Source organism: Drosophila obscura, unplaced genomic scaffold (genome assembly GCF_018151105.1).
Source record: "Drosophila obscura isolate BZ-5 IFL unplaced genomic scaffold, ASM1815110v1 contig_1, whole genome shotgun sequence".
In the NCBI taxonomy this organism is placed as follows: domain Eukaryota; kingdom Metazoa; phylum Arthropoda; class Insecta; order Diptera; family Drosophilidae; genus Drosophila; species Drosophila obscura.
This window is the reverse complement of record NW_024542679.1, coordinates 11,209,077-11,221,198: the sequence shown is the minus strand read 5'-3', so window position 1 is coordinate 11,221,198 and position 12,122 is coordinate 11,209,077. Positions and strand designations below refer to the sequence as shown.

General features: G+C 45.2%; 4 protein-coding genes across 4 annotated transcripts; 2 read left to right on the top strand and 2 right to left on the bottom strand.

Moving 5' to 3' along the window:
* The first annotated feature begins 6,449 nt into the window (after nt 1-6,449).
* Nucleotides 6,450-7,459, top strand: LOC111071298 (protein Gemin2). The gene is made up of 2 exons (XM_022362561.2): nt 6,450-6,791; nt 6,851-7,459. Exons 1-2 carry the CDS (start codon nt 6,576-6,578, stop codon nt 7,370-7,372), a joined length of 738 nt encoding a protein of 245 aa, XP_022218253.1. The 5' UTR covers nt 6,450-6,575; the 3' UTR covers nt 7,373-7,459.
* On the bottom strand, nt 7,372-8,499 carry LOC111071297. Its single transcript, XM_022362560.2, has 2 exons — nt 8,292-8,499; nt 7,372-8,228 (listed from the first exon to the last, which is right to left on the bottom strand). Exons 1-2 carry the CDS (start codon nt 8,337-8,339, stop codon nt 7,437-7,439), a joined length of 840 nt encoding a protein of 279 aa, XP_022218252.1. The 5' UTR covers nt 8,340-8,499; the 3' UTR covers nt 7,372-7,436.
* Nucleotides 8,500-8,920: 421 nt separating this feature from the next.
* LOC111071299 (protein canopy homolog 4) lies at nt 8,921-10,062 on the top strand. Its single transcript, XM_022362562.2, has one exon. It carries the CDS (start codon nt 8,985-8,987, stop codon nt 9,630-9,632), a length of 648 nt encoding a protein of 215 aa, XP_022218254.2. The 5' UTR covers nt 8,921-8,984; the 3' UTR covers nt 9,633-10,062.
* Nucleotides 10,039-11,851, bottom strand: LOC111071296 (UPF0489 protein C5orf22). Its single transcript, XM_022362559.2, has 2 exons — nt 11,174-11,851; nt 10,039-11,103 (listed from the first exon to the last, which is right to left on the bottom strand). The coding sequence occupies exons 1-2, from the start codon at nt 11,733-11,735 to the stop codon at nt 10,202-10,204; spliced, it is 1,464 nt and encodes a 487-aa protein (XP_022218251.2). The 5' UTR covers nt 11,736-11,851; the 3' UTR covers nt 10,039-10,201.
* Between the last annotated feature and the right edge of the window lie 271 nt (nt 11,852-12,122).

Genomic DNA, 12,122 nt, shown 5'->3' with positions numbered 1-12,122 from the left:
TTTTCGTTATTTTTTTTTTATTACGATTGGTGTGCAACGACTATGATGGTTAAATATAAATATATTATATAAAATTGCATATTAAATGTCAAACTATATAAAAAAGATGAACCACAAAAAGCCATCTGTAAACCGTAACAGTAAGTGGAAACGTGCAACAATAAAAGGAGAACTTTTCAAATAACTATCCCCATATTTGTATTTTCATTTTTACGGTTCGACTCGTCTGATCTGTGGGTTCTATTGTGAAGGTAAAATATTTTAATTTTCATTTTTCCCCATTTATCTCTGGATTTTACCTCTGGCTTCCTGGAATTGTACGACTGCTAATTGAGAGTGACATGTCCGAGTCGGATTCAATGAAGCCGATGAAGTTGGGTGGGGCAGGGGGTGATGATGATTTATGAACAGCTTCGATTGGCAGCAGAAAAAGTTGGAAAAGTGTACGGGGCTTTAAATGGATACTAATTAGGGGAATAAATGTGGAGGTTTCTGAGTGGCTAAAAAAAATGTATACAACAACATATAAAAAAAAGGTGTGAATAAATGGTGCTAAATAAGTTATTAATTTCTCATAAATGGTGCAACTAAAATTGCTTCAATATTATACTGAAAGTTAAAAAAAAAATGTGAGCAAAAAATTGAACAATATTTTACGGTATGTATACAAAAATGAACAAAAAAATGATACATGCCTCATAAATGGTGCAACGAAAATTCCCCGAATATTTTGTTCTATTCATTTTAATTGAATGTTGTACGCAAAAAGCGAGAGGTACCAGGAAACGAGGTAAGTTTTTAACTGGCGAAGAGTATGGAATATTTTTACACTGAAAATACTAGGAATCCCCATCAGGGAAGGAAAAGACAGCAAAAAAAGAGACTAGAAGGAATCCAGCATCAGGCGAGTACCAAGCAGTAAATGCTCCTTCAGGATAATCTCGAAATGCCCACAGTACTTCCACTTTGAGGATAAGACTGCTGTATAATGTGATTGTGTGGCTAACACACGCTGAATACCCCCGAAGGCTATGTTAAAATCATATCCTTTCGTCCAATAATTGATTTGTCAGTGACAAACGTCACGTGCCCGCAAAAAGTTTACGAATTGCCGGCTAATCTTCCTTATCCCCTTAACAGCACATCCTGAAGCTTGGCCAAGCAATCCCAGCTCGGTATTCAGAGAATTCTCAAACTTCTTGGAGCTTTGGCAGCTTGGGGCTTTATGAGCAAATTGATTCCCTATGATAAATCGTGCTGTGTCGTTGCTTGTCTGCGCATTTTGCTTGAATTGCTAATCTAAATAATTAAGCAAACTCAATTAGATCTGCTAGAGAACAAACATATACATATGTACTATACATATATTTTACATACAGACTATGAGTTTGTATGGTACCAAACCACATGTGATGTGTGTGTGTTGTTCTCAAACTAATTTATACATAAAGGGAAGGCAAAGAAAGCTTCCCAAGCGGAATCAAATGAAAATACAGACAAGACCAATGCAAAGGACCAAGCAAACGGCAAAGGACCGGCATTTGGCACAGATTGAAAGAACTTGGGCGGGCCGCCTCAATGGGGGGGCCAACCAGGCCATTTTACTAAAGCTGTGCCAGGATTAACAAGGGGGCGTGCTGGGAGCAGCAACTGCCAGACTGGGACTAGTCCATAATTAAGCAGCGCAACCACAGGAAAATAAGAAAATTGAAGCCCACAACCCGAAACGGAATCGAAATCACAGTGTGGCTGGAGCTCTGGCTGTGGCCTCGCTCTCGCTCTCTCTCTCTCTCTCTGTCTCTCTGTTAGCATTCATAACATAACACAGAGGTAAACAGAAGTTTTCTTTCCTCTGCTCTGCTGCCCGGAAATAACGCATACGCAGTGTGTGCACGTGTACGTGTGTCCAGTGTGTGTGTGAAACAGAGTCCGTAACCATTTCTGAAATAATTGAAATGAAATTTTAACCTTTTCAACTGCCCACGAACATGTGTTTCCATTGCAGACCTCCTTCAGTTTTGGATTCTGCATTAAAAACTTATTTCAGCATTTTTCCTCGACTACTTTCTGTTTATACCCTTGCCAGAGGCTTCAATGATTTTGTCCGGATATATGAGTATTTTCAGCGCAGACAAAGAAGTTTTCTTTGACCCTGTACAGTGTTTCTTTAATTCCTTAATCTTCAATCTTTTATTGATTTTTGTGTCATTTATTTGCATCTGCAAAGGGTATCTAAAGCTGCTGCCTGCGGTGTTGGTGCTCATTTTTGGGTTTTTTTTTTGTCCTTGCCTTTGAAATGCCTGGGAATATTATATTTTTAGAACTCAAGGTTGCCAAAGCTACGGATGCTCATGCGGATGTGGATGATTTGAAAAGTAGTAGGCAACAGTTAGCAAAGGGGTTTTGCAAGCAGAAGCGAAGGCTGAGGATGAGGGGTTAAGCACACACGAGCCGTCGCCGTTGCTGCCGTCTTGAGTGCCACAGCAAATGCAGCCATCAGGCCGCCAGGCCACCGCTGATGTGTAGGTGCAGGTGCAGTTGCATGGGCAGTTATTTTCCTCTTTTTGTTCAAACTTGTTGCAAATACGTCGAGAGAGAGGGAGAGAGAGAGAGAGAGCAGGAGCTGCGGCACATCTGTCGAGGCCTTGACTCTGACTGTGTGTGTCCTTGGGTGATGGGCAGAAAAAAAAAACGTTGTGCAAAAATTGAAAAATTTGTCGGCCTCCTCTATACACAAGAGCAATACAAGGATTTACGAATACGACGAGTGCACACATATTTTCGGGGCCTGCGGAGAAAGCACGTCTAAGGGGATGGCAGTTGCAAGCAGGCTGGCTGGTGCCACAAAGGAAAACTGTGGATAAATGAATGCAATCAAAAGTGGAATTTATAAGTGTGTGATCAATTTCAATGCTTGGCAGAGCTATAGCCGCTCTCAAAGCCAAGGATTCATAACCATCTTGTACCATAAGAATCACTGTAGATAATCGTCTGAAGCCTAATTGGTATCGTTCTTTGTAGAGGAGATGACAAAACAGGAACTAAAATCCAGCAGCATCCCAAGCCGCGTTTTAACGCAGGATCTCCAATTGGATATAAATAGGCTGTAGTTTTCTAAACATCTAAAAGTCAATTTGGATCATTTCGTATCAGCATTTTTAATTATTAATTAAATAACTAAATACGTTCATCTTTAAATACTTTTTCATTGAATTTGAATATTTACGCCTTGCTTCTCCCTATTGAAAATCGTTCAAACATGAACCCAAAATAAAAACCTAAACATAATCCGTGTTTGTTTTTAGTCTCTTTCACACCAAAAAGGTCAAACTAAATTTGATTTAAATTTTAAATTACGCAGACAATAAAAGTAATTCCCCTAAAAATTGGCCCGCAATGATGCGGAAATGGAGAGGGGAACAGAAATGAAATGGTATGGGTATGGCATGTACTAGATATAATAAGATGGAGATCTTTCAGTGCCAATGCGAGGTAGGGAGCCCCTTTTGCATTTCAATTAAAAATGATTAAAGATACACAAGAAAAAGGTTAAAAGTCGCGCATGCAGCACAAAATTGTTGCGGACAAATAACTTTCAAGGCGAAATGAGAAAAACAACAACAGCAGCAGAAAGGAGCAGTAGCAGGGTGGAGGAAGAGGCGTATACCGCTGGGAAACTGTCAAACACAAACAAACAGATAAACGGTGAAGATTCCTTCTTGTTTTTCCTTTTTTGGTGGGGACCATATTTTATGCAGACGTAGGCCCAAGGACCTAAAGATGGTGCGCGGGGGGTAAGCGCCTGCAAGCATGGAAATTAGTTTTGCTGACTGCAAAAAAAAAAAGCAAAAACAGGAAAACAAGGCAAGGCAAGGAAATAAATGTTTTACGAGGAGAGAGAGAGAGAGCCATGGAGACGTCTTACAACCTCAGTGCAAGCAGCAGCAGCAGCAGCAGCAGCAGGAACACCAGCAGCAGCAACAGCAATGGGGCAAAGTACTCGGCGCGTGCAGCAAAGTTCTTTTTTCCCTCTGGCGTTTTCCACTTAAGAGGGACAATTGGAAAACGCGTCAAACGTGCGATTGTTCCAGTGGGATGAGAAAGTGGCAGGGGGGGCGAGACCATAGCGACATTGTGTCTGCTTCGCGACGCATGCTGCATGCCTGCTGCCCCTTGTTGTTCGCTTCCTTGTTATTATTCTTTTTTGTTGCCTTTTAACAATTCTTTTATGATTTCCTTAATAAACACATATACATGTACTTGTATTTGTATTCCGGCACACACACACACACACCCAACCATCCATCCACCCACACCCACACAGCAGCCGAAACGTCTGAAATTTCAATTCAACAACGCCATATGTCTGGCCCTCTCTCTCAATCTATCCCTCTGTCTCCCCCTCTCTGTTTAGCTTTGTCCATGCCCTTCGGCTAATGTGTTTTTTGCAGTGTTCTTTTTAATGAATTTTAAATGTGAACTTGCACTCAAACATGAAATTTAATAAGCATTTCGTTAGCCTTAACTATTTGCAAATTCAATGGGCCAGCCAGACAAGCCAAAGATTTCCATCTACCCACGTGGCGGTACACGTTCCGGAGGTCCTTCCACCTGCGCCTGACAGCTAATTGAGCTCAACGTTGGGGCGACTTTACGGTTTCAAGAAAACGGACACAAAGACACGCACACACACACACACACACACCTGAGTCCTGTCCGACTCTGGGTCCTGTCCGTTCACCTGCCGCTTTCATAAGACAATTATGAAATGCGTTTTTTATAGCCCTATTATTGCTTCGCATCGGACTCCGTGGGACGGGCGTTCAAAAGAACAATCAGGCTTTGTTACGGGCCAAGATCCGAGTGAGTGTCGTTGCTTTGGCTTCCGTTGATTAAAATATTCTTTCATCACATTTTACTTTGGCAGCAACAAAAACGATATTCTTAAACTGATTGATACATTATTTTGAATGGTCATTTAAGAAGAATAATAGCTTAAAAGCTTGAAAAATAGTGACAATTCAAAGCAGGTTCTGGTCATTCAATTACCTTTACTTTAACTGCTTTCAGAAAAATATTCCTGCAATTCAAATTGCCTTTTGTTGGCAACTCCGCTGCAAATGTTATCTAGTATTTCAAAGGTTGTTACTTTTGAAAATGACCGCCAAACTCCATTTATCGTACAAAAATATCGATATTATTCGCTCTCAATTCGTGGTGGTTTTTCAAAATTTGCTCTCAATTCGTGGAGAGTTTGCTAAATTTGCTCTCAATTCGTGGAGAGTGCTCTCTTTTCAGTGGAGAATAGAGTGTTTTTGTGGAGACTTTCCCCTCATTTTCGTGGTGTGGCAGCATGTTGCTGAAATTTTTCCCATACAAAATCAAATGTATCTTACGGGAACGCGTATGGAATAAAGATTCATTGTTGCGTCATTCCATACGCGTTCCCGTAAGATACATTTGATTTGTATGGGAAAAAATTCTGCAACATGGGGAAATGAATTAGCAGCATTGTTGTTCAACTTTGGCACGGATGAGCAACAATCTGCATACCTTGGGAAAAGGGGTATTATGGACTTGAGATATTGTTTGTAATTTCAGGCTCCAATTAATGCAGAAACTACTCAGTCTCTGTTTTAAAGACAATAACGAAATTTTGCAGCTCACGGATACCAATAATAGGTATCAGAACCGGGATAAATGTATTTATAAAACACAAAACATATGCATTAATAGGTAAAAATGATAAAATCATAAATAATGCTTCAATGGAGCTTGAAACTAAACATTTAACATCAATTAAAGGAAATAAGGTATACAAAAGTCCATACGCATAGAAGTAACTTGGTTGACCAGCAACACTGACGTCACATTTAGTAAATATTTACGTTTTATGCTTTGGCCGTTTTGGTTCGAACCTTATTATGTAAACAATCCAATGAAAAAGAATTCTGAAAACTAGCCAATCCTGAACAAAATTCATTGAGGAATTGGATAAAATTATTTGTTTAGGGCTGAGAGGGCCAACTAGCTAGTAATATTGAACGGAATATCAAAATCGAGGAATATCATGTCACAAAATATCATGGTATGGCAGCCCGTAGCAACTACGAATGGCACGAGTCTGGCAACGCCACAAAAACGACGTCACATTCGTTTTATGTTGTTTTTGCTTGAACCTTAATATGTAAATAATCCAATAAAAAGGACTTCTGAAAACTTGCCAATCTTGTAGAAAATTTATGTATCTATCGGATAAAATGATTTGTTTAGGGCTGCGAGGGCCAACTAGCTAGTAATATTAAACGGAATATCAAAATCGAGGAATATCAACATTGAATGTTTTGAAAAAAACAATCGATACTATAATAATAGTATCGTAATAGTATCGTACTAGTATCGTAATAGTATCGAGCTCAAATAATTATTAAAAATAATTATTATATGCTTGTTTACAAATTTGTCTATAGCAGCCAAGCCAAACATATCAAAAGCGCAACGATAGTGCTAGCAGCAAAATATCCTCTTTGGCTTGACACCTCTGTTTTGAAATTTATAGTTTAAGTGACAAAACCATGGAGCACGACGCAGAGGAGCAATCCTTTCAGCTACAGGCATTGGCAATACGCGAGCCAGATGCCGGCTTCGATCCCCAGCTGCCGCCACAGACCGGCGAGGAGTATCTGATGCACATGCTGTACGAACGCAAACGCTGCCCGGCGGTGGTGACCAAGCGCTCGTCCAAGATTAAGAAAGATGTCTCCGACAGAGGCCAGGGGATGCTGGAAAGCGTGAGTGAAGATCATTATCTATTCTTTATTATTGTTAATGCATTGCCGTTGCCTTGCAGATGCCCCTGCCGCCACACAAGTGCCTGCTGCCCACGCCAGAATGGCGCGATGAGCAGGCAAAGAGCTTCCAGGCAGCCCGTTGCCAGGTGCTCGAGATGCGTGACGAACTGACTGCCCACAGCTATGACCAGTCTGCGGAGCCACCACTCACCTCGGACATCGAAAAGTGGCAGACATTCTGCCGCGATAGGCAGCCGCTGCTCAGTACCCTGTTGCACTTGAGCCAAAATGATTTGGAGCATCTGCTGGAGATGCTCAGCCAGTGGCTGCAGCCCGAGGAACCCGTGGATTTGCTCATCAGAGATGTCTGGCTGGGCCGTTGGCTCTACGCCACTCTTGTCTGCCTGCATCTGCCCCTGGAGCCATATGTGTACAGCACTCTGCGTGGCATAGCGCGCTCCTGCATCCAGCTGAGGAACCAACTGTCCGAAGAGGAGGTGAAGCGAGCAGCGCCCTACAATCTGATTATAACACTGATTGTCCAGGTCTTTGCCCAGACCGATCTGGATGCGTACCTTTAAGAGTTTTGTACCAACTATCCATAGATATAGATAATAGAAACACGTTTGTGTGGTGTGCGAATGTTTAATAAGCGGCAAAGACGCGTCTGTACGCTTGGCAAATGTCGCAGCTGCTCTCGTGATCATCTTCAGGATCGAAGCAGAACGAGTGGTGGCTGCCGTGTGTCAGAGAGGAGCTCTGACTGACACTACTAATCTGCGTGCTGCTGGAACAGGTGGAGAGTCGCCTGTTCTGCTGATGCTGATGTTGATTCCGCCCTGGCGATGCACTGCTGCTTGTGGTGGTTACCCCCGAGTAGCTGCAACAATGCGATTTCTTGGCATGGCAAACGGTCTGTTGCTTGCGCGGCTGCTCCAGACGACTCGTGCAACGGCTCTCCACATGACGATTGACCGGGGCGCGTAAAACCTCTGCAAGATCTCCTCTGTGGTTCAGACTGTTGCAGCTGCATCCGTTCTGTCGGTCCTGCATGGTCATTTGCGCCGACAGCTCTACCTTGGGCGCTAGGATGCCCGGAAAGGCCGGCGTTGCCTTCATTAGCAGCTGCACATTGGAGCTGTGGGCACAACTCAAGCGCGGCACAGTGGGCTGCATCACGTCCGAGAGGGAGCCCATGAAGTAGGCCAATCTACGCCCATTCTGCCAGATGGTAATCTGCAGCTGCTCCGCCCTCAGTAGCTCGTGCATCTGCTCCAGCGAGCCCACGCTCTTGAAGTAACCCTCCATTTTGAACGTGTCGTGGCACAGCATCGGGAAGCGTGGCTCCATCGCCCCAGTGCGGAAATAGTAGCCCAGCGTCTTGATGGTGGCCTCCAGATAGCCGTGCGAGCAGAGCCAAACGCCCGGACAGGTCAGCTGCAAATGGAAGCCATAAAAAGAGGAAGCAAAGCAGCTCTAAAGGGATTCTTCTCCACCAACCGCATGCAGTTGCAGCTCCAGACGCACATAGAATCTCTTGTGGGACATTCTCAAGTGAAAGTTTTTCGCGGACTCACTGATTGGGGTGGGGCATGTGTGGGGGGGCTTGGAGCTTGGCTCCTTTGTTGTGGCAGCCGGTACGGTTGCCCGGGCAGCCGTTTAAAAGTGAATTTTGAAATCGATAGCGAATCAATTACACCAGCCCGCCCGATTATTGAATTGAGGATACATATGTCTGGGTAAAAAAGTTATTATTTATGCCTAAAAGCAGCTTGGGAAGCTTAACATTTACATGAATTTAAGTAAATAGGGTATTAAGTTGCCCATACTACTGGTTGACAAGCAACAAGTGGTCAAACAACGTAACATTTCATTCCCACTTACGTTTTATCAGTTTATGGAGGGTAGAGTCCGATTAGCCCATTGACGACCAGTGGGTATTTATATACAAAACACGAATATTACAAAACTTGAAGAATTTCAGCGCAGTTCAGATGAATGATATTGTGGTAATTTTTTTTTGAAGTAAATAGATTTTACAAACATCGTTATTTTCCGCGGATGAACTAAAGTTGTTTACTTGTTTAAATAGAGGGGGCTTAAGTGGGTTAAGTTCGTTCGCTCACTCATTGTTTATCAATTTTTGGGTCAACCACGTCAGGTTATCATTTTTTGGCCAAACATATTGTGGAAATGCTGCCGCGCTTAGTCATACTCTCGCTGGGTGTCCTGGCCAGCCTCCAGCAGTGCCAGGCGGGCTCTCCCGAGGAGGAGCAGGGCGTCCGGTATGCCAATCGCTGTGAGGCGTGCAAAATTCTGGCCGCAGAGCTGGAGGGGCGCCTGGGTGAGACCGGCAAGTCGCACGACGTGATCGAGACGGGCTACTCTGTGGACGATGTGCGGCCCAAGAAGCGCACCGAGTACCGCAGAAGCGAACTCCGCCTGCTCGAGTCGCTGGAGAATGTCTGCGAACGCGTGCTGGCCTACAATCTGCACAAGGAGCGCACGGACAGCACGAGATTCGCCAAGGGCATGTCACAGACATTCCAGACGCTGCACGGCCTCGTCGACAAGGGTGTCAAGGTGGACCTGGGCATACCCTACGAGCTGTGGGACAAGCCGCCCGTCGAGGTCACCCAAATGAAGACCCAATGCGAGAACATGCTCGAAGAGTACGAGGAGACCATCAGTGATTGGTACTTCAAGCTGCAGGAGCAAAAGTCGCTGCGCCAGCATCTCTGCGAGGATCATGTGCTGAAGAAAAAGGCTGAACGCGAGTGCCTCAAAGAGGAGCTGGCACCGCCACAGGACAATCCCGCAGGCGACAAGGAAGAGTTGTAGGACACAGCATTGAGTACCCAAGAGATTACATTACCACACGAGATTCTCTCTAGTGCATAGTTTGGAGCAAAGTAAAAAGTGTTTTAATAGATTTTAAGTAGACTTACGCGTCGTCTGTTGTCCTGCCTGTGCCTAAAAGCCCGTCCAAAGCGACTGAGCCACAAAATGTTACTGAAAATGCCGCTCAGTGGCCGAGGGGGCCCTATTGATTTGGTCGACAATTAAAAGTTGAGTGACCTGAAAGGAGGTCACTCCGCTCCACTCCACCCATTGCCAAAGAGGGCATTGCCAGCCGCATAAATATTCCTCCGCGTACCTCGTTCTGCGGCCTTCCCTCTCCCGCCAAATGCAGTTCCGTTGCTGCGTCCTGTCCTCTGTGTTTTGTATAATAAATACGTAGCGTATATTTAGAAAATAAAAAAAATATGTGTATAATTTATAATTGGATTTTTCCATCTTTTGCTTTGCTTCTCTCACTGTAAGTTCTGGGGGAATCATTCAAAGGGGGGATTTCGATTAAGTCTTGGATTCGATACGAGATTGTGTTCCAGGGGTATCCCTTTTTGCGCCTAGAGCTTCATCACGTCCCAGGGATCGTCCATATACTGTAGGATTGCTTTATCGTTTAGCCTCTCGCCAAAGACGTCCTTGAGCAGCCGCAGCACTCGCTCCTCGATGAAGGCCACCTGATTCTGGGGACAGTAATCATCCTGAGCGGAATGAGCCATCGTTATGGCCACGGGCGGCACGGGCAGACGTTCCAGGAAACGCTTGAAATTCGCAAAATACTCCTCCAGCTCCTGGCTGGTGCTGATGTGATGCGGCAGCCCGTTGTTGTCCGTGGTGCTGCCCGAGTCGAATATCAAGTGCCAGTCAATCTCATCGTCCGGATACTTGTCCTGCAGTTGCTCGGTGAGCTGCACGATCTTGGCATAAACCTCGGGACTGATCACAGTCTCGTCGGGCAGCTCGAGCCCCTCCAGGCTGCGCTGCTCCTCCAGATGCCAGAAGATCCGCTTGAGTGCCTCCAGCTGTGTCTGCCGCTTGTCGGCCGTGGCCATGTACTCCGATATGGTGGCCGTGGCCGCCTTCTTCACGGCCTCCACGCTCACAAAGTGAAAGATCTCCTTCAGTTGATTGTAGCAATCGGCGTCCTTGTAGATCTCCAGAAAGGGATTCGATGTGCTGAAGAAGTCCAGGTCAATGTCCAGCACAAAACCCTTGGCATCCTTCGCTGTGACAAACTGCGTGGGATCCAGACTGTCGCTGTCTGCATCGTAGACCTGCAGCTCCACCTGGCGCGCCTCCTGCAGGTCGTCGCTGTTGCAGTAGTTGCCATCGGCAATGAAGTAATCCAGCGGACAGTCCACGCCAATGCGATCGTCCTTCTGGCCAATCTTAAAGTCATGCTTGCCGGTGGGTATCTGCTGGCACCACGAATTCTTCAGCCACACCATGCGATTAAAGTGGCCTGGAACGAGGCACAAAGGGCAGCTCGGATGGGGGACTGGTACCTGACCCGTCTGTGTATCACCACTCACCTGCAAACAGCGTGGGCATGATCCAGTTCTCAATGCTCAGCTCATTCAGCATCGTCTCCTTGTCGTAGGTGGAGCTGGCGGCTATGTGCCGCGGTATCACCAGGTCTGGATGCGAGTCAAAGTGCACCAGCAGATTGTTCTCCAGCGGCAGGTGTCGCGTGCCCAGGCAGCGGTAGATAAACTCCAGCACATCGTTATGATAGTCCACAATGAAGACGGGTATGCGTCGGAATGTACGCGGGTTGCTTTGAGTGCTTTGAACCCGATCCACACAGCTCTCGACAGCAGCAGCAACCAGTTGTGGCACCTCTTCGTCATCATCATCCTCAGCCTCATTCTCCTCCTGCTCATCATCATTGTCTGCGTCTACTTCTTCCTTCTCCCTATCTGCCACCTCTCGATCCTCCTCATCGGCGACAGTCTTTTGTCTCTTTGTTGGCGGCGCCCCTTCCGCCGCTGCTGATGCTGTTGCTGCTGTTTCCTTGCCACCCGCACTTTCACTTTGCGACAACTTTTTCAATGCTGCCGCAGCACTCTCCATATCCAGCGTATCCGATTCCATTTTGGGTTTTGTGAATATTTGTGGGTTTTCAATTAATTTTCAATTATTGTGCACCGCAAGCAGACTTTTTTGTTTCTTTTTTCGTATTAAATTTTTTATTTCAGCTGTTGGCGCGGCAAATGTGGTCACACTTAAGATATCGATAGCAATCGATATGTGTGCCGATGTGTCTCTGCAGGATGGCGCTAAACGTTCGCTTTATTTGAATATTTAAGCAAAAGCTTTTGCAATTTGCTGACACTTTGGCAATGGAAACTGTTTTATATGTATGAACACTCAATTAAATTGTTGCATTTGAGACTTTATTACATTTAAACACGCTGCACTTGCACTCAATTCCCCTTCCCCCTCTCCTTCTCCCTACTTCACCGAAACACATTTCAAGGT

What these genes read in the sequence shown, in the direction of transcription:
- LOC111071298 (XM_022362561.2), top strand. Translation starts at nt 6,576, where the DNA reads ATGGAGCACGACGCAGAGGAGCAATCCTTTCAGCTACAGGCATTGGCA. An exon ending in GCCAGGGGATGCTGGAAAGC is followed by an intron (nt 6,792 to 6,850) that starts GTGAGTGAAGAT and finishes GTTGCCTTGCAG; the next exon opens with ATGCCCCTGCCGCCACACAA.
- LOC111071296 (XM_022362559.2), bottom strand. Translation starts at nt 11,735, where the DNA reads ATGGAATCGGATACGCTGGATATGGAGAGTGCTGCGGCAGCATTGAAA. An exon ending in CATGCCCACGCTGTTTGCAG is followed by an intron (nt 11,104 to 11,173) that starts GTGAGTGGTGAT and finishes GCCTCGTTCCAG; the next exon opens with GCCACTTTAATCGCATGGTG.
- LOC111071297 (XM_022362560.2), bottom strand. Translation starts at nt 8,339, where the DNA reads ATGTCCCACAAGAGATTCTATGTGCGTCTGGAGCTGCAACTGCATGCG. An exon ending in TGGAGCTGCAACTGCATGCG is followed by an intron (nt 8,229 to 8,291) that starts GTTGGTGGAGAA and finishes TTCCATTTGCAG; the next exon opens with CTGACCTGTCCGGGCGTTTG.
- LOC111071299 (XM_022362562.2), top strand. Translation starts at nt 8,985, where the DNA reads ATGCTGCCGCGCTTAGTCATACTCTCGCTGGGTGTCCTGGCCAGCCTC.